The 21,521-nt window shown below is 43.6% G+C and overlaps 1 protein-coding gene across 1 annotated transcript in view; it reads right to left on the bottom strand.

The window, feature by feature from the left end:
* LOC122565068 (microtubule-associated serine/threonine-protein kinase 3-like) overlaps positions 1-21,521 on the bottom strand; it is a 180,374-nt gene that overhangs the window by 63,890 nt on the left and 94,963 nt on the right. The window contains exons 9-15 of the mRNA XM_043720698.1: positions 20,813-20,945; positions 20,234-20,399; positions 16,064-16,165; positions 15,124-15,246; positions 13,972-14,084; positions 7,185-7,309; positions 1,644-1,852 (exon numbers count right to left, since the gene is read on the bottom strand). Of these exons, the coding sequence (XP_043576633.1) occupies positions 1,644-1,852; positions 7,185-7,309; positions 13,972-14,084; positions 15,124-15,246; positions 16,064-16,165; positions 20,234-20,399; positions 20,813-20,945 (971 nt within the window). The remainder of the gene's footprint in view (positions 1-1,643; positions 1,853-7,184; positions 7,310-13,971; positions 14,085-15,123; positions 15,247-16,063; positions 16,166-20,233; positions 20,400-20,812; positions 20,946-21,521) is intronic.

The raw sequence follows: 21,521 nt of genomic DNA, 5'->3' as shown, positions 1-21,521 counted from the left end.
GACCTCATCATTTTTTATTACTTATGTCATTGATACCAATGCGTACCACAAACACTGACTGTTAACCTTCCTCTTCAAATTATCCTCAAGTTGCACCAAGGCATCCTTGATCCTACCACCAGGATGCAACATCCTGGTGCAGCCACAGAAATGCCTTGTTATTTCTCTTCCAATTAATCCCCTATAAATATTGTATTTTTTACATCTCTCAGTGCAGCAGAGCCAACCAAGGTGCAACAACTTTCACTGTTGCTGCTTTCCCTTGAGAGGCCATTCCCTTCAACAGTCTCCAAAATAGTACATCTGTTTTGCAGGATAATAGCCACAGAAGAGTCCTGCACTGCCTGCTTAGTCTTCTTCTGCCTGATCGGAACCCATACCCTTTCTGCCTATGGAGTTTTAGCCTGCAATATGACCACCTGTCTATACATGCTATTCACAACACTCTGTCTCGCAGATGCTCTACTTGTCTCCAGCCACTGCTCCAGCTCCGAATCCTGCCTTTCCAGGAGCCAAAGCTGGAGACACATCCTGTGCAAATAGTGGCGCAAGGCAGTGGAACTGTTCCTAGTTTCTCACAAAGAGAAAACTTTAGCTCCCTTGCCATAACATATCCCTATCAAATTAAGCCTTTTGGGAGATGCTGAATATAAAATAATATCGTTTACTGGAGGGCCCTTATTCCCTAGACCTTGTTACTAAAGATTATAATCCTTATAAACTATAAGCCACAAGAAAAACAGCAAAAAGCACCTTTACCCCCCCCCCCACAGTGAATTCCCACTCCACTCCAAATTCCCAGAAACACATATTGTGTCTCTCCCAAGATATGCTCTCTCCTGAGAGCTCATGCTAAGCTGTCGGATCACAAATGTTAATACATCAATATCATATTTAAAATTAAAATTAACAATCGATTCAGAATCAATTACCAAAAAGACATAGTGTGACAGTCAGTGGTGTTAATTCCATTGAATGACAAGGTATGATAGTTAGATTGTTTCTTATTGGAGATCGTCATTGCTTGGAATTTGTGCGGATTAATGTCACCTGACAATTTTCAGCCTAAGTCTGGACATTGTCCAGATCTTGTTGCATCTGGGCATGGTTCTGCTTCAGCGCCTGAGGAGTTGTGAATGGTGCTAAATATTGTGCAATCATCTGCAAACATCCCCAAATCATCTGAGCTTATGATGAAGGGTAGGTCATTGTTGAAGCAGTTGAAGATAGTTGAGCCTAGGACACTTCCCTGAGGAACTCCTGCAAAGATGCCCTTGAGCTGAGAGGATTAGAGTTCTTGTTATTTGTCACCAATTGATTATTATTTATTTTTGGATGCTTGCTATATGCTAATTGGCTATATTTTAAAATCATTTTTGTCAAATCTAAGGGGAGGGTCAAATGTGCTATACAAATGGACCTCATTCTTTCTCCCACACACTATGTTGCTGACCCATCCAACAAAGCCCATCCAGATATGTGGTGCAATCCCTCTGTACCACAGTCTGTCTCTCAACTCAATGAAAAACCTCACCCAAACCTAGTGAAACCTTCCCCTCCATCCAAGTACCATTCCACTCAGCCACTGTTCAGTGCATCATTCTTTTCCTCCCCGTCCCACCCTTCATGCAGGAGATTCTCACCTGAGAATGTCTGGGCTCTGGTTCTGTTTGACTCTGTTTGCAATCCTTGCTTCTCTGGCTCCAATGCTTGTTGGGTCAGTGCTGAGATCTCACTCTCATCCTCATTGGAGAATGCAAACCAGGATACAGTGTCTGAGCTGGGAACGCAGTGAGTGGCACTGACACCTTTGTCAAAGTGGGAGCTTGCTGAGGAGGCTCGAGGTCTCAGGCTATTCAATAAAAAATGTAATGGTTACACTGCATAAAGTTGTAAACAAGCAGCTCTTACAAAAGCCTCCAACAATACAATCATGAAAGCATCATGGAACAGAAGAGTCATTCAGACCACCTTCTCTGTGCTAGCTCAGTGTGTGATAAAATGTTTCCTGGTCTCACTCCTGAAATGCTGGTCTTTAATTTTTACACAATTCTATGAGGCTAACTTTTCCAACCATCGGAGAATTGCTCTCTATCAAACTCTATCAGTTATCTTGAAGACTCTGCCTAAATCACTCCTGGGCCTTCTCACTTCTAGAGATGACAAATCTCTTCATTTCATTTTTCCCCTCAATGCCTTGGTATCCTTCAAGCCTTGACCTGGGCCAAATAAAAGTTGAGGATGGGCTCTCCACACCCCAGTGTAAATTTCAACAGATACAATGGCTCTTGAATTAATATGAGCCTGTTTCTAGGAGGAACAACTACCTCATAGAGCTGCTAGGCAGACTATGTGCCATCCCAGAGGGTGATTGCAGGAGGTTCCAGGATAAACAGAAACCTCAAACTCTGTCATAGAATCATAGAATCCCTACAGTGTGGAAACTGGCCATTTGGCCCAACAAGTTACGCCGTATGGGCAGCACAGTGGCACAGTGGTTAGCACTGCTGCCTCACAGCACCAGGGACATGGGTTCAATTCCCACCTCGGGCAACTGTCTGTGTGGAGTTTGCACATTCTTCCCGTGTTTGCGTGGGTTTCCTCCGGGTGCTCCGGTTTCCTCCCACAGGCCAAAGATGTGCAGGTTAGGTGAATTGGCCATGCTAAATAGCCCGTAGTGTTAGGTGAAGGGGTTAATGTAGGGGAATGGGTCTGGGTGGGTTGCTCTTTGGAGGGTCGGTGTAGACTTGTTAGGCCGAAGGGCCTGCTTCCACAATGTAAGTAATCTAATCTAATCTAGGTCCACACCGACCCTCCGAAGAGTAATCCACCCAGACCCATTCCCCTACCCTATTATTCTACATTTACCTCGAATTAATGCACTTATCCTACACATCCCTGAACACTATGGACAAATTAGCACGGTCAATTCACCTGACCTGCACATCTTTGGATTGTGAGAGGAAACTAGCGCACCCGGAGGAAACCCATGTAAACACGGGAGAATGTGCAAACTCCACACAGACAGTCGCCTGAGGCTGGAATTGAACCCATGTCCCTGACCCTGTGAGGCAACAGTGCTAACCACTGAGCCATTGTGCTGCCCCATCTGTCATCACCGAGGCTGTGTCTAATGAAGATCTCGATCTTCTCTTTGTCTGATGTGATGGACCATGCCAGAGGCCCTCAAAGCATTTAAAGAAAGTAGCCCAGACCTTAAATTTTCTAGTTGTTTTAAGCAGGTGTATAATGGATATTTCTGGAGTGATGCAGCTGACCCAACCACTCAGTTTCAAACAAAACAGAATTTATTTATACATGAACAAAAGAAAACCAAATTTATAATAACATAATTATTTGAAAACCCAATTGACTCTTTTGCAACTTAATGATGCTGTTCCAAATACCCCTGTACTTGTAACATCCCATAGACACCCTCTTAGCTAAAAAGCTAAAATCAAACTCAAGTTCTTACAAGAAAGATGTCAGAGAGAGAGAGAGACAGATCGAGACAGAGAGACAGAGACAGAGAGAGAGGATCAGCATGGGACTGTTTCTTTGACCAGCATCCTCAAAAAACTGACTGCTGAAACCAAAACAGACCAGAGAAAAGCTGTGCTGAGAGAACTGGCCACTCCTCGTCCATTGTACAAGTTTTTTTTAAACTTAAAAGTTTCTTTAAGTAGATAAACCCAGACATTTTGGAACATGTGTCTTTATGACCCCTATGAAACAAAAACAAGGACAACGTAACCTTGTTAAAGAAGCAACATTGTCATGCTATACAATGCCAATGGTTGACACCTCCTTCTGTCGGGAGAGTTTAAACTAGTTTGGCTGGGGAGTGGGAACCAGAGCTACATATCTGAGAGGGGGGTAGTTAGATACAGGGAAATGACAGGATGTAGTGAATCTATCGGGAAGGTTATTCATGTGATGGAGAAAAGGGATCAGTTAAAGTGTGGCTGCTTTAATGCAAGGAGTGTCAGAAATAAGAGTGACAAACTTAGAGTATGGATCAGTACTTGGGACTATGATGTTGTGGCCATAATGGAGACGTGCGTTTCACAGGGGCTGGAATGGTTGCTAGATGTTCCAGGGTTTTGAACATTTAAAAAGAACAGGGAGGAGTAAAAACGAGGGGGTGTAGCATTGCTAATCAGAGAGTGCATCACAGCTGCAGAAACAAAGGTTGTTGAGGAAGGTTTGTCTACTGAGTCAGTGTGGGTGGAAGCTAGGAACAGCAAGGGAACAGCCACCGCATTGGGGGTTTGCTACAGACCCCATAATAGCAGTAGGGAGATTGAAGATCTCATAGGCCGGCAGATTCTGGAAAAATGCAGATGTAGCAGGGTGGTTGTTATGGGTGACTTCAACTTTCCCAATATTGACTGGAACCTCCTTAGTGCAGAAGGTTTGGATGGAGCTGTTTTTGTCAGGTGTGTTCAGGAGGGTTTCCTTACTCAGTATGTAGACAGATTGACGAGGGGAGAGGTCATTTTGGATTTGGTGCTCGGCAATGAGCCAGGACAGGTGTCAGATCTCCCAGTGGGAAAACACTTCGGTGACAGTGATCACAACTGCCTCACATTTACCATATCCTTGGAGAGTGAAAGGAGCAGTCACCAAGGGAAGATATTTAATTGGGGAAAAGGAAATTATGACGCTATCAGACAGATTTGGAAGTACCGATTGGGGGCAATTGTTCCACAGAAAGGGCACAGCAGACATGTGGAGACTATTTAAGGAGCAGTTGTTGTGAGTGGTGCACTAATTTGTTTCTCTGAGACAGGCAAGAAGAGGTAAAATTAAGGAACCTTCTCGTCAAAAGGAAGAAGGCACCTCATATAAGGTGGAGGATGCAAGGATCTAGCACAGCTTTAGAGGATTATAGGCTTGCTAGAAAGGAGCTCAAAAATGGACTGAGGAGAGTCAGGAGGGGGCACGCAAAAGGCTTGGCAAGAAGGATTAGGGAGAACCCAAAGGCATTTTACTGATACGTGAGAAATAAGAGAATGATCAGGGAGAAGGTAGGGGCGGTCAGGGATAGCGTAGGAACCTGTGTGTGGAGTCTTAACAGATAGGGGAAGCTCTAAATGTGTTTTTCCTTCGGTTTTTACTAAGAAAAGGGACCTTGTTGTGAATGAGAACTTTGAAGAGCTGGGAAACAGGGTTGACCAGATCAAGATTGATGAAGTTGATGTGCTGGAAATTTTAGCAAACATTAAGATTGATAAGTCCCCAGAGCCAGACCAGATTTATCCCAGGCTGCTCCAGGAAGCAAGAAAGAAGGTGGCTAAGCCACTGGCGAAGATCTTTGCTTCCTCACTCTCCATGGGAGTCGTACTGGAGGATTGGAGGGAGGCGAATGTTGTTCCTCTTTTCAAGAAGGGCAATAGGGAAATCCCTGGCAATTACAGACCAGTCAGTCTTATGTCTGTGGTCAGCACAGTTTTGGAAAGAATTCTGAGAAATAGGATTTATGACTATTTGGAAAAGCATAGCGAGATTAAAAGCAGACAGCATGGCTTTGTGAGGGGCAGGTCATGCCTCACAATCTTATTGAGTTCTTCAAGGAGGTGACGAGACAGGTGGACAAAGGTCGAGCAGTGGATGTGGAGTAAATGGACTTCAGCAAGGCATTTGATAGGGTTCCCCATGGTTGGCTCATTGATAAAGTCAGGAAGTATGGGATACAGTGAGATTTTGGCTATCTGGATTCAGAATTAGTTGGCTGACAGAAGGCAGAGAGTGGTTGTAGATGGAAATTATTTTGCCTAGAGGTCAGTGGTGAGTGGGGTCCCGCAGGGCTCTGTTCTTGGGCTTCTGCTCTTTTAGTTTTTATAAATGACTTGGATGAGGAGGTTGAGAGGTGGGTTAGTAAATTTGCAGATGACACAAGGTTGGAGGTGCTGTTGATAGTATAGAGGGCTAAAATGGCAGATGGAGTTCAACCTGGATAAATGTGAAGTGATGCATTTTGGAAGGTCGAACTCGAATGCTGAATATAGGATTAAAGACAGGATTCTTGGCAGTGTGGAGGAACAGCAGGATCTGGGTGTGCAAGTACATAGATCCCTCAAAGTTGCCACCCAAGTGGATAGGGTTGTTAAGAAAGCATATGGTGTTTTGGCTTTCATTAACAGGGGGGTCGCGTTTAAGAGCCACAAGGTTTTGTTGCAGCTCTACAAGACCCTGGTGAGAACACATTTGGAATATTGTGTCCAGTTCTGGTCGCCCTACTATAGGAAAGATACAGAGGCTTTGGGGAGGGTGCAAAGAAGGTTTACCAGGATACTGCCTGGACTGGAGGGCTTGCCTTATGAAGAAAGGTTGAATAAGCTCGGACTTTTCTCTCTTGAGAGGAGGAGAAAGAGAGGTTACCTGATCGAGGTGTACAAGTTAATGAGAGGCATGGATAGAGTCAATAGCCAAAGACTTTTCCCCAGGGCAGGATTGACTGGCACAAGGTGTCATAGTTTGAAGATATTAGGGGATAGGTATAAAGGAGACGTCAGAGTTAGGTGCTTTACGCAGATGGTTGTGAATGCATGGAATGCGTTGCCTGTGGTGATGGTGGAAGCAGAGTCACTGGGGACATTTAAGTGATTGCTGGACATGCACATGGAGAGCAGTGAGTTGAGCATAGGTTAGGTTATGTTACTTTAGATTAGGAATAATCCTCGGCATAACATCGTGGGCCAAACGGCCTGTTCTGTGTTGTACTTTTCTATGTTCTATGTTCTATGTATAATGGAGCTTTCTGCCACTAATAAACATATATAAGAAACAGAACTAATAGTGGACAAAATTACTCTGAAACCTGCTTTGACAATCAATAGCATTTTCCTAATTTGTCACAGGAATGACACTCAGTACGTGCTGCAGTGTTTGTGGACAGTGAAGCTCCCTGCCTCCACCTCAATGTATAGGTTCATGCTGTGTGTGTACCATTTTCATTCAGACTCTTTGACCCTGAGTCAGAGGCAGTTTTCTTTGCTCGCTCCCAGCAGCTGACTGTTGGGTGTTTGAGTGGGCAGTATGATGCTAATCCCTGCTGATTGCAGTTGAGGCTGTGCTTACAAGGTCTCATCATCTAAACCACAGTCAGTTTGGGTATTTGACCAGAACACAGCACAACACTGAACCAAAGGGCTCAGGTCTGTCAGCGGCTTCTTACTTACCCGGGGCTTGTGTTTAGTGAGTGCTTTGGACTGTGTTGCTCTCCTCGTTCCTCACTCTGGCTGCACTCTGCTGATGAGGTGCTTAGGCTGGAGAGAGCTGCCAGATGCTCAGAGCTATTGTAAACCTGGAACATGAACGAGGAATAAAAACACAACTTATGAAACTTATTAAACCACTGGAACTTGAATTAAGTCATAAGATTTGTGCTGCCACAGAATTTATAAATATGAAATTTGGTAGCAATTAAAGCCTTATAGCAGCAATGGAATGATCTATACTTTCTCCATTGGTTGGGTTAGGATATGGCCAATAATGGGAGGAAAACTTGGGTTGGCAAATAATATTAACACCCACCAGAACCCCGAAATGAACATCTCATGTCATTAAAGACGTTATTGCTTCAGTGCTGGCTCACCAATAGTGCCTCACTCCCTGCCTCAGCACTGACCCTACAACACTGCAGCATTTCATCAGAACAAAAGTGAAATAGAAGCAGGAGGAGGATAAACTTCTCTGCCTTCAATTGGATCACGATTCATTTTTAAAATTTATTCATGACACCCAAATCTTGCTGGCTGGGCAGCATTTATTGCCTGTCCCTATCACCCTTGAGAAGGTAAGTCCAGCTAGCTGACTTCATTACAGTCAGTACAGATATCATCTCTTTAACAATAGATTCCACCATTATCTCAAGGAAAGAGATGTAGAGGATTAGGCAAAATGGGAGGATATTTAATTGGGGAAGAGGAAACTATGATGCGATTAGACATGAGTTAGGAAGCATGGATTGGGAGCAATTGTTCCATGGTAAAGGCACTATAGACATGTGGAGACTGTTTAAGGAACAGTTGTTGCAAGTGATGAATAAATATGTCCCTCTGAGACAGGCAAGAAGTGGTAAGATAAAGGAACCTTGGATGACGAGAGCGGTGGAGCTTCTTGTCAAAAGGAAGAAGGTAGCTCAACTTAGAAAGTCAGATATAAAATACTCCTTTTCCCGGATCTGTTGCAGCGTTCGTTTAAACCTTAGACAAACTATCTCTTTTAGCTTTGTACACCCCAGTCCAACACCGGCATCTCCGAATCATATCTCTCCCACACACGCAAGAAAATATATTTGTTAATTGCCTTCTCTTGGCCCCGCCTCTGACCCAGCAGTGCGAGCCAATAGCATCGAGAATTGCACTGTTTTGGGGAATAACCTTTCAACTGTATTGACCCACTCATTCATAGCGATTGGAAGGTTTATATGGTCCTGTATTATATTGTTCTCTATGCAATCCACAAGACGATGGCATAACGTTCTAAAACTTCCACTGGACTGAGTAAATATTTCAGGAGCAAAACAATACCATGTGTCAATGTTTTGCAGTGTTTAGACGGGGGACTTTTTCTGTTTAGCATCTGCACTGCTGTGACTCCCAGCTCCTCACATTATTCACAAGAAGCTGATTTACTTATTGTTCAAAACGGAGAGAAATTAAGACATCGGAGCAAAAACAGGCCATTCAACCCATCATGTCTACTCAGCAATTTGATGAGATCATGGTTTAACTAATAATCCTCCACTCCACTTCCCTGCCTTTTCCCCATACTCTTGATTCTCTGATTAAAAATCCATCTATATCAGCTTTGAACATACTTAACGACTCAGTCTCTACAGCCCTCTGTAGTACAGAATTCCACAGAATTGCTACCCTCTGAGAAGAGATTCCTCCTCATCTCCATCTTAAATGAGTGACCTCTTAGTTTGAGATCATGCCCTCTGGCCCTAGACTGTCCCACAAGGGAAAACACTTCTCTGCACCTACCCTGTCAAGCTCCCTGAGAACCTTATATGTTGGGTCAGAAATAAGTACCCTAAACTTAAAGAAAGACAGTTTCAAAAGAATGAGGCAGAGCTGGCTGGAGTGGACTGAGAAAGAGGTTTAGCAGGAAAGACAATCAATGAGCAATGGCTGATATTTATAGTTATTGACTCGTAATAAAGATATATCCCAATGTGGAAGTTGGATTCCAGGAAGGGGATCAAAGAATCATCATTAACCAAGGAATTTAAAGATAGCATCAAATTGCAAGGTAAAGATGCAATGTCATGATGATTAGTGGAAAGCCAAAGGATTGGGAAAATGTTGAAAATGAACAAAAAAATTATTTTTTAAAAAAGGAGAAAATATATGTTATGGGTAAACTAGCAAGCAATATTTAAAAAGGAGGTTGTGTAGGTTTGGCCTATACTTTTCGGTGTTTAGAAGAATGAGAGGAGACATTTCTTTACACAGAGAGTTGTGAGAGCATGGAATGCGTTGCCAGCAGCAGTTGTGGAAGCAAGGTCATTGGGGACATTTAAGAGACTCCTCGACGTACATATGGTCACAGAAATTTGAGGGTGCATACATGAGGATCAGTGGTCGGCACAACATCGTGGGCTGAAGGGCCTGTTCTGTGCTGTACTGTTCTATGTTCTATGTTCTATGTTCTATGAAAGATGTTAGGCTATCTAGTAGATAATTTATTGGTTACTGTCTCTTTGTCTTGAACGGTCTTGTGGGATCTTTGAAAAATTATAACCAATCCATTCACTCCATCTGCAGCTGCTTCCTTTAAGACCCTGGATTCAGGCCATCTTGCTCAAGGAACCTTTTCTTATTCATTTGTGGAACTTGGCCTCACTGACTGGACCACCATTTAATGCCCATCCCTAGTTTCCCTTGACAAAATGATGGTGAACTGCCTTTTGCTGCAGTCCATGTGTCAGAGGTAGACCCTCAATGCTATTAGGGAGGGACTTCCAGGATTTTGACCCAGCAACACTGAAGGAACAGGAATATAGTTCCATATATATGGTGAGTGGCTCAGAAGGGAACATGCAGTGGGTGGTGTTCCCCTGTATCAGCTGCCCTTGTCCTTCTGTATAAAAGTGATTGTGGGTTTGGAAGGGACTGTGTCAGGTCTTTAGCACATTTCTGGCATGCATCTTGAAACTTGTCATTTTATTTTCCCATTTCATTTTCTGTCAAGGCGGTGATCATTCTAAATTCTTACCCCTGCTTTAGCTCTTGAATTTTTAAAAATTCTTGAGGTTGGTTATGTCTTCTATTGTGAAGGTGGATACAAAATATATATTTAAATCCTTTGCTGTCTCCTCATTTCCCGTTATTAAAACCACGGGCACCTGCTCAGGAACCAATGCTCATTTTAGCTACTCTTTTTTTCTTTTTTTTGCACTCATAGAAGCTCTTATTTTATACCTCTTTATTTTTCTCTCATGCTCCAATTTTACCCTTTTGTCCCCATTTATCTTTGCTGGTTTGAAGGTCTTTCCCAACCTCCTAACAACCACTAATTTTTCCAACATCAAGAGTCTTTCCTTTCAATTTGATACCACAGTTAACTTCCTTTCGTCAAAGTCAGCTCATCTGTCTGGCAAAGTCTGTCATCCTCAATGGAAGATTATCTTCATTGATCTTTAGAAATTACGTCCATAAATGGCTGTTACTGTTGTTCTACCATTTTATCTCATAATCTAATGCTCCCTTTCCAACTCCCTCAGCCAACTCAGTCTTCATGCCTCTGGTAATTTACTTTACTTAAGTTTTAAAGCCTTTAAAAATCCACGTTTTTAGGCTCAAACTGAATGCAAAATTCCATTATGTTTTGGTCACTCTTGCCTAGAGAATCCCTTACAATTAGGTCCTGAATTAATCATGTCTGACTACACCTGGATCCAATTTAGAACACAGAACGTATAACATTACAGCGCAGTACAGGCCCTTCAGCCCTCCATTTTGCACCGACCTGTGAAACCAATCTGATGCCCATCTATCCTACACTATTCCATTTTCATCCATATGTTTATCCAATGACTATTTAAATGCCCTTAAAGTTGGTGAGTCTACTACTGTTGCAGGCAGACCATTCCACACCCCTACTACTCTCTGTACTACCTCTGACATCTGTCCTATATCTATCAGCCCTCAATTTTAAGTTATGCCCTCCTGTGCAAGCCATCACCATCCAAGGAAAAAGGGTCTCACTGTCCACCCTATCTAACCCTCTGAGTAAGTCATAATTTGATTCAAGAATATACTGTTTAAAGAATCTGACTAAGTCCACTATACAGATTCAAACTGGAGACAGCTATTGTGAATTTAATTTGTTCAACTGTAAAGAAGAGTAAGATGACACATAAAAATTGTGACATGCCCTCAGAGAGAATCGGACGCTTCAAGGAGCAAAGTGTACATGAATGTGTTGAACCGTAGGAGGTGAGCAAGGTCCACAATGAATATTTCTCCTCTGTGTTTATCGTGGAGAAAGACATGAAAACTTGAGAACATGGGGACGTTAGTGGTGATGTCTTGAGGACAGTCCATATCATAGTCGAGGTGGTATTGGATGTATTAGAATATATGAAGGTGGATAAATCTTCATGTCCTGACCAGAATATATCCAAGAGCCCTGTAAGAGGCTACAGAAAATATTGCGGGGGGGCCTGGCTGATATGCTTGCATCATCGTTAGCCACAGGTGAGAACCTGGATCACTGGAGGGTAGCAAATGTTGTGTCCTTATTCAAGAAGGGATGAAAAGAAAAACCTGAGAACTTTGGACCAGTAACCCTAACATCAATGGTAGGTAGATTACTTGAAATAATTCTGAGAGATAAGGTAAACATACATTTGGAAATACAGGGTTTGATTAGGAGTAGTTAACATGGCTTTGTGCGTGGGAGATCATGACTCACAAATTTGATAATGTTTGACGAAGTGACCAGGACAGTAGATGTAATCTGCAGAGGATCCTCGATTATCCGAACGAGATGGGCAGGCACTACTTCGTTTGAGTAACTGATTATTTGGTTAATTGATTTCCTCTGGGGCTCAGAGTTCTCTGTGATGTCTGCTCCCCATTCAGGAGACTAGGCAGCAGCACACTGCATGCTAGACCCCGCCCACCATCCGCTTCCAACCCCGTTCCCCCCCCCCCTACCCGCCCCAACCCCATCTGCTCCCAACCCCATACCCACCGTCTGACCCCCGCCGCCTCTTCCGGAGCAGCTGGACTGGACACCAACAATAAGACTGGTGCTGCCTTTGGGAGATGGGTCTCCAAATAACGCACATACACACACGCATGCAGCCTCATGCACGACTTTTTACTGCAACATTTTGACAGGTTTCACCTTTGCCCTGAACAGGGCAATGTTGGAGAGATTATCTGGGGAAGGGGGGTTTAGGGTACACCCCTGTCTAGAACTCCAGGGAAAATGTGGGGGGAGAGAGAGGGGGCGGGAGGTCAGTAATTTGGAGACAGTGCCTGGACTGTCCAGGACCGTTCTCGGCAGCAGTGAGCCGAGTTTGTTTTTAATCATTGTACCTGTAAACACAAGACGCGATCAGGGTTGAAACAGCACTTTGACGTAATATTTCTATCGGGACCTTGAGATCCTCTTCGGATAATCCAATATTCGGATAATTGATATTTGGATAATCAAGGTTCCTCTGTACATGGATTTCAGTAAGGCCCAGAGGGTGGTGGTTGATGGGAAATGTTCATCCTGGTGTTCAGTTACTAGTGGTGTATCGGAAGCATCTGTTTTGAGACCACTGCTGTTTGTCATTTTTATAAATGACCTAGATGAGGGCATAGACAGACGGGTGAGTAAGTTTGCGAATGACACTAAGGTTGGTGGAGTTTTGGGTAGTGCTGAAGGATGTTACAAGTTACAGAGAGACATAGATAAGTTGCAGAGCTGTGCTGAGAGGTGGCAAATGGAGTTTAATGCAGAAAAGTGTGAGGTGATTCACTTTGGAAGGAGCAACAGGAATAAAGAGTTCTGGGCTAATGATAAGATTATTGGTAGTGTAGATGAGCAGAGAGATCTCGGTGTCTATGCACATAGATTCCTGAAAGTTACCATCCAGGTTGATAGGGTTGTTAAGAAGGCATACAGTGTGTTAGCTTTTATTGGTAGAGGGAATGAGTTTCAGAGCCATGAGGTCATGTTGCAGCTTTCACAGGTCGGTGCAACATTGAGGGCCAAAGGATCTGTACTGTGCTGTACTGTTCTCTGTTCTATGCCTTTGATAAGGTTCCACATGGAATCCAGGGACAGCTGGTAAATTGGATATACAATTGGGTGGCTGGTAGGAAGCAGAGGGTAATAGTGGAATGATGCTTGTCAGACTGGGGGCCTGTGACTAGTGGAGTGCCTCAGGGGTCAATGATTTGGATGAGAACGTACACCTCATGACTACTAAATTTGCAGATGACACTAAACGAGGCAGAATCATTGACAGTCAGGAAGGTTATCAGAAATTGCAACAGGACCTTAATCAGCTAGAGAAGTGGGCTGAGGAATGGCAAATAGAGTTAAATATAGATAAGTATGAGGTCTTGCACTTTGGAAAGTCAAGTCAAGGTAGGAGTTTCATGGTGAATTTTTTTTAATTTATTCATGGGATGAGGACATCACTGGCGAGGCCAGCATTTTTATACCATCCTTAATTGCCCAGAGGGTAGTTACGAGTCAACCACATTGCTGTAGTCTGGAGTCACATGTAGGCCAGACCAGGGAAGGACAGCAGTTTCCTTCCCTGAAGGACATTAATGAACCAGTTGGGTTTTTCCAACAATTGACAATGGATTCCTGGTCATCATTAGACACTGAATTCCAGATTTTACTGAGTTCAAATTACACTACAATACCACTAGGCTATTATCTTCCCTCTCAGTATTGACCTCCTGACTCTCCAAAATCTGCCCTATTTTGAATTTGTCCTACCTTACTGAATCGGTGTGAACAGGATGAAAATTGTCTGATCTCCAGAGATGACTCTTCATCATTAGAGTCTTCATCCTCTTCTGATGCCAAATGTTGATATTTCTCCGAGCGTGCTGCATGGACACACACAATAAGTACAACACGCATTCCCCACTCAGCATAGGACCCATATAGAGATAATCACCAGATTTTGGAACATTGAATACATCAATGAACATAGTGACATTGGAAAGAATCACCAGCCACTGAGATATTCGAGAACTTTTTTTTCTCTTTATTTATTCTCATGTTGAGCGCGCCACTGATAGGGCAGCATTTATTGCCCATCTCTAATTGCCCAAGGGCAGTGAAGAGTCAACCACATTGCTGTGAGTCTGCAGTCCCATGTAGGCCAGACCAGGTAAGGACAGCAGCTTCCCTCCCTAAATAACATTAGCGAACCAGGTAGGTTTTTCTTACTAATCAACAATGGATTCATGGTCATCGTTAGATTCTTAATTCTAGATAGTTATTGATTTCAAATTCGACCATCTGCCAAGACAGGATTTGAACATTATCAGGGCCTCTGGATTAACAGTCCAGCAAGAATACCACTAGGCCACTGCCTTCTCTAAATTGAGGGTAATCACTAGACAAGTGGCCACTGAAAATCACCAGTGGATCCAGTGCCAATGGGAGTGAGATTAGATTAGATTAGATTAGATTACAGTGTGGAAACAGGCCCTTCGGCCCAACAAGTCCACACCGACCCGCCGAAGCGAAACACACCCCATTCCCCTACATTTACCCCTTACCTAACACTACGGGCAATTTAGCATGGCCAATTCACCTGACCCTGCACATCTTTGGACTGTGGGAGGAAACCGGAGCACCTGGAGGAAACCCACGCAGACACGGGGAGAACGTGCAAACTCCACACAGTCAGTCGCCTGAGGCGGGAATTGAACCCGGGTCTCTGGCGCTGTGAGGCAGCAGTGCTAACCACTGTGCCACCGTGCCGCCCACAAAGCTGGACATTAGATCATTGATGATCATTACTTGATTCTGGGAATGACTGGCAGACCAGCACAATAGTGACACGCCACCCACAGATATGAACTGTTCTTTTGGACTATATATCCGAGGATGTTAAGCTTCTCAATTTGAACTCACTGTCGAAGTAGCTGGTGTCATCTTCAGACTCCAGTTGAGGAATGAACTCTGCTTTCTGACGCAGTAATCCACTCCAGTCCAGGTTAGTGAAGAAATTGTGCTGTTTCACCTCTTGGGCCCCTCCTGTTAATGCACAACAGTCAGAAATCATTTAATCATTAAATGTAAATCCCACTTCTCATCCCATCCTCTCATTCCCCATCAATCCCATTCCTTCCCCTTTTACCCAAGCCCCTTAGTTTTGTCACTGTCAATCCCATCCCCATCCCATCCCATCCCCCCTTCAACCACATCACCCCTTAAATTCTATCCTCCATTCAATGCTATCTCCCTTCTCAAACCATCCCCCCATTCCATCCCCTACATTGATCCTATTCTCCCTCCCTCAATTCCAATCCCCAATTATAAAACTCATGAAAAGCTAATGGACCTGATGAAAAATAATCATAAAATAGTGACCTTTAATTCACGAGGAACAATATAGAAAGGATAGAGGTTATATGTAGAGTTTTTCTCACATCTCACCTGGTGGAACTCAGTACAGGTCCAGACACCCCACCCTCAGGAGAGGTTTTTTGGTCTTGGAGAGTCCAGTGAATGCCAGCCACTGTGGAAGTGTTTCTGCCTCCAAGCTCCTTGTGGTCATGTGAGGAGCAGGGAGTGGAGTTACAATTTCTGCATACTCTACAAATACATATCATGGGGTATTCAGATGGAGCTGGAGGTAGCTCCATCACACCCAACCTCCAAAGTGAAATTCACATTTGGGCAAATCAACACTTACATAATGGATAAAGAGCAGGAAAAGGTCACTCAAGGATCACAGAGTGGGGTCAAGGGACAGTTAAGAATCTGATTTTCTCATTAAAATCACTTGAAGCTTTTAGAATTTGACAAGCTATTTGAGCTGCTGTACAGACAGAATTATGGATACATTTACCAGTCCCCAGGCGATCTCGAGGATTCTGCCTCAGCAGCCTGCTGATGAGATCCTGGGCTTCTGCAGGGAGAATTTCTTCTCCGTCTGGCCATATTATTTCATCTGCAAAATATCACCAATTGGATTTAATTTATTTTGTCCCAGAAGGGCCTGGTCCCCAGAGTCGCTCACACACATGCTCCCCATGTTCAGAGCAAAGTGTCCTAACCCACTATGCAGTGTTCCTGTCTCAAAGATTACTTGATTACAGTGCTCAAATTTTAAAAGACAACTTTCTTTTAAATTATGTTAAGTTGTCTTTTGCAAGATTTGTTGAAATAATAAAACACTGCTTCTAAACTCAACAAAATAAGATATCAGAGGAATCCTCTAATCAGACTTCCTGAAACATCATCCATAATATCAGAAACTGTAAAAACGACAGATAACTCACATAGAAGGGTAAGCAACTTTAATAAAACAGCGAATGATTGTAGGACAGATGCATCAAAATAATGACATATAAGGAGGACAATTTCTGAAATCAATTCAAGAGAAACTTGTAAACCAATATGTTTTCCAATCCAAATGCGACAGAGATATTGCTAGATCTGGTTGCTGGACAATGAGCTGAGCAGGTAGATCATTAGATTAGATTACATTTAGATTAGATTAGATTAGATTACATTACATTACAATGTGGAAACAGGCCCTTCGGCCCAACAAGTCCACACCGACCCGCCGAAGCGCAACCCACCCATACCCCTACATTTACCCCTTACCTAACACTACGGGCAATTTAGCATGGCCAATTCACCTGACCCTGCACATCTTTGGACTGTGGGAGGAAACCGGAGCACCCGGAGGAAACCCACGCAGACACGGGGAGAACGTGCAAACTCCACACAGTCAGTCGCCTGAGTCGGGAATTGAACCCGGGTCTCTGGCGCTGTGAGGCAACAGTGCTAACCACTGTGCCACCGTGCCGCCCATCTATATTAATGATAAGGATGACTGTCTTGTAACCACATTTACTGACAACGTGAAGACTGATAGGAAAATAAGTTGTGAGGAAAATACAGAGTCAAAGACATATGGACAGGTTAGTGAATAAACAAAGAACAAAGAAAATTTACAGCCCAAGAACAGGCCCTTCGGCCCTCCAAGCCTGAGCCGATCCAAACATACTGTCTAAACCGGTCATCCAATTCCTAAGCATCTGCTCCCCAATACTCATGTATCTGTCCAGATGCATCTTAAATGAATCTACCGTGCCTGCCTCTACCACCTCTGCTTGCATCGCGTTCCAGAGACCCACCACTCTCTGTGTGAAGTACTTGTCACGTATATCCCCCTTAAATGTTTCACCTCTCACCTTGAAAGTGTGACCTCTCGTCATTGAATCCTTCACCCTGGGAAAAACCTTATCTCTATCGACTCTGCCTATAACCTTCATGATTTTGTCAACCTCAATCAGGTCTCCCCTCAATCTCCTTTTTTCTATTGAAAACAATCCTAACCTACTCAATCTCTCTTCATATCTAGCACCTTCCATATCAGGCAACATCCTCGTAAATCTTCTCTGTACCCTCTCCAAAGTGTCCACATCCTTTTGGTAATGTGGCGACCAGAACTGTACACAGTATTCTAAATGCAGCCGAACCAATGTCTTGTACAATTTTAACATGACCTGCCAGCTCTTATACTCGATACCCCGTCCAATGAAGGCAAGCATACTATATGCCTTCTTGACCACTCTATCCACCTGTGCAGCAACCTTCAGGGTACAATGGACTTGAACTCCCAGATCTCTCTGTCCATCAACTTTTCCCAAGGCTTTTCAGTTAATTGAGTAATTCGCTCTAGAATTAGACTTGCCTAAATGCATCACCTCACATTTGTCTGGATTGAACTCCATCTGCCACTTTTCCGCCCAACTCTCCAGTCTATCTATATTCTCATATATTCTTTGACAGTCCCTTATGCTTTCTGCTACTCCACCAATCTTTGTGTCATCTGCAAACTTGCTGATCATACCAACAGTGCCCTCTTCCAGATCATTTATGTATATTACAAACAACAGTGGCCCCAACACTGACCCCTGTGGAACAAATACTTATTGATGCAGTGCAATGTGGGGAAAATGTATAAGAAACAAAAATGGATATTGCTGGAGAAAGTCAGCAAGTCTGGAGGCATCTGTAGAAATAAAACAGAGTCAATATTTTGAGTCTGGTGACTCCAACAATAACCTTTGGGCAGGATCAGGATGAAGCTCTCCGACATGTCCTGGATAACATTCAAGTTAAGTGTATTTGAAAATCACTTCTGTTGATTGCAGCCCCTCAGGGACGGCCTGCTAAGCTACAGGCAGACCTGTTTCCCATGTGGTTCGGGGCAAATCAGATTTCCACTTGGTAGAGAAAATCTCAATCAGCAGGGTACAGGACATAAAAGGTTTAGCAGGATAGGCAGACAAATGGCTGGTGGAATTTAATGCAGAGAAGAGTGAGGTGAAGCCCTTTGACAGAAGAGCGAGGGAGAGCTTACACAGATGTAAATAATGTGCAGGAACAGATAGGCCTGGGTGATCACATGCATAGATCTTTGAAGTTAACAAGAGAGCAAATAGTTAATTACAGAATCACAGGATTGATACGGTGCAGAAAGAGGCCATTTAACCTATTAAGTGTGCAAAGTGGATTTTCAGAAAGTTTCAAGATATGAAGGTTTTTATATACAAAGTTAGATTGAAGGACCTTCATTTAAACTTCTTAGGGCAAAGCAGACATATGGGAGATTTGTTAGATGTGTACAAGATTAGAAAAGATCTCATTAAAAAGTGACAAAGAAAATGCATTTTTATTAGTAAATGGTGCAAGGGTTTTGGGTGGACATGGTGTTGGGTGGACATGATGTTGGGTGGACATGATGTTGGGTGGACATGGTGTTGGGTGGACATGGTTTTGGGTGGACATGATGTTGGGTGGACATGATGTTGGGTGACATGGTGTTGGGTGGACATGGTTTTGGGTGGACACAGTGTTGGGTGGACACGGTGTTGGGTGGACACAGTGTTGGGTGGACACAGTGTTGGGTGGACACAGTGTTGGGTGGACATGGTGTTGGGTGGACACAGTGTTGGGTGGACACAGTGTTGGGTGGACACAGTGTTGGGTGCCATGGTTTTAAGGTTTCTGACCAGGAGATACTGTTACGACATGGTGTAAACCTCTCTGCGAAATTAAACCCATCACAGAAATGCTCACCTCACGCCGTAATCTGTTAAATTTCAAGAGGCAATGAGCTATCCCAGATTTCATTACTTAAAGTAAAAATTAACAATTTTATTCTTTAAGTCCAACAGAGAATATTAAAACCAACAACTATTTACAATTCCTTTCTCTTAAACTTATCTTTTACCTCCCACTCTACAATACTGGTCCAATTAAAAAAATCCCTGATTAAGATTTACAAATAAAAATCACATTTCAAAACCAGTCAGCTTTGCTGATTCTCCTTTGCAGCTTTTTCTCTGAAGATTTTTCTAAAGGTCAGCTTTATTGTTCTGCTGCAAAAACTTCTTAAAGGCAGATACTTGTCAGAGAGCTCTTCAGCTAGCTGTATATATTTTGTTGGTGTCCTTGGCAGTTCTCCCTCTAACCCCTGTTCAAAATGTCTGGTTTTATACTCCAAAACATCATATCATTTCATTGGTCTTGGTGTCATCAAAAACATTATATTTCAAATTTGATTAGATTTTGGAGCATAATTTAAACTGATTGGCCAAATTTGAATTTGACTTTGTTCCATAGCAACACAACTCCAGCTATCTGTTTCAACCAAGTGTTACATTTTTACTTTGTTCAGGACTCTGTGCTTTCATTCAGTCCTTGTTAGCTTTTCAACTCTTTTAAAGGTATAATATACACCTTCATAACAATACAGAGAGGATGAGTTTACACAGTGAGTGGTAGGAACCTGGCACCTGCTGCTTTGAGACCCTCATGTCAGTTCCCATCCACCTCTGTCCAATAGCACATCCTCAGTGTCCAGGGCATTTATTCTTTATCAGGAGACAGTTACAAGCTTTCACTCTAACTTAAGTCTGGGCGTAGCCTTTTCCGAGGAATGAAATCCTGGTGTCCATCATACTCTGGAATTTCCAACTTATTCTCAGAAAGAACTTACCATTAACTACTTGTCCAAAAAGCTCTTCTGGAGTCTCTCCAAAGAACGGAGCACAACCAACAAGGAATTCAAACAGAATGACTCCCATGGCCCACCAGTCCACAGGTTTGCCATATCCCTGTCTGAGGATCACCTCTGGAGCAATGTATTCAGGTGTTCCACAAACCTGCCAAAAACAGAGACACTCAGCAACAAACTGACTCACAATAATTCCATCACAAAATACTGAGTGGACCAAACATCCTGCCCATTGACCCCATCACATGCTGACACCATGCCATTCAAACACACTGCCCTTTGGTCCAATCCTACTCACCTCCTGTCCTCCAAATGTCACCTCTCACCAACCCACTGTCATCTGAAATTCCCTCATTCCAATTATCTGTGCCTACTGTTCTTCACTTCCAAATTCTCCCCAACATTTCAATTCTCACACAACCCAACCCCTACAAACACACACAAATCTAACCCAACCCCCCTAACTCTGAGTTGTCTGACCTCAGCTTGCCCTCTGATGACACAGGAGTCAAAAGGTCCCTCAGGCCCCCTCTCCTCCTACCCCAGGCACCCACCGTCTACCTGTTTATCAATGAATTCCCTGGTGTCCTTCTCAACGTGGTCCTCATACAGGTTGGTCGTCATGTTCATGAGTCCAATCCTTGACAGACCAAAGTCAGTCAGCTTGATGTGGCCCAATGCGGTGATTAGCAGGCTGCAAGCAAAGCAAAAATTCATCACTGGCTGATCACCTTGCCCCAGGACGCACACAGCCTCAGGATATTTAACTCTCACCCGGTGTTGGGGCTGGACTGCGTTTGGTGACCAGGGTTGAAATGGGATTTTCAGGAAAAAATGGGACTACCTCACTTTGAGAAATTCAGTGAGAGATGTTTGTACAACTAGATCAGAGTGGGGGAGGGGAGTTGAGTGAGGGAGAGAGTAACAATGAAACAAGGAGACCAGTATGTGATCCTCACACTCAACTGTAACCCACTCACTGAACTGTAAAGATATGGATCATGGCAGTAACTAGATCAGTGGTGCTGGAAGAGCACAGCAATTCAGGCAGCATCCGAGGACAGGCAAAATCGACGTTTCGGGCAAAAGCCCTTCATCAGGAATAAAGGCAGAGAGCCTGAAGCGTGGAGAGATAAGCTAGAGGAGGGTGGGGGTGGGGAGAGATTAGCATAGAGTACAATAGGTGAGTGGGGAAGGAGATGAAGGTGATAGGTCAGGGAGGAGAGGGGGGAGTGGATAGGTGGAAAAGGAGCTGGGCAGGTCCGACAAG

Source organism: Chiloscyllium plagiosum, chromosome 31, assembly GCF_004010195.1.
Source record: "Chiloscyllium plagiosum isolate BGI_BamShark_2017 chromosome 31, ASM401019v2, whole genome shotgun sequence".
Taxonomy (NCBI): Eukaryota; Metazoa; Chordata; class Chondrichthyes; order Orectolobiformes; family Hemiscylliidae; genus Chiloscyllium; species Chiloscyllium plagiosum.
Note: the sequence above shows the minus strand (reverse complement) of the source record. Positions and strands in the feature narration are given on the sequence as shown.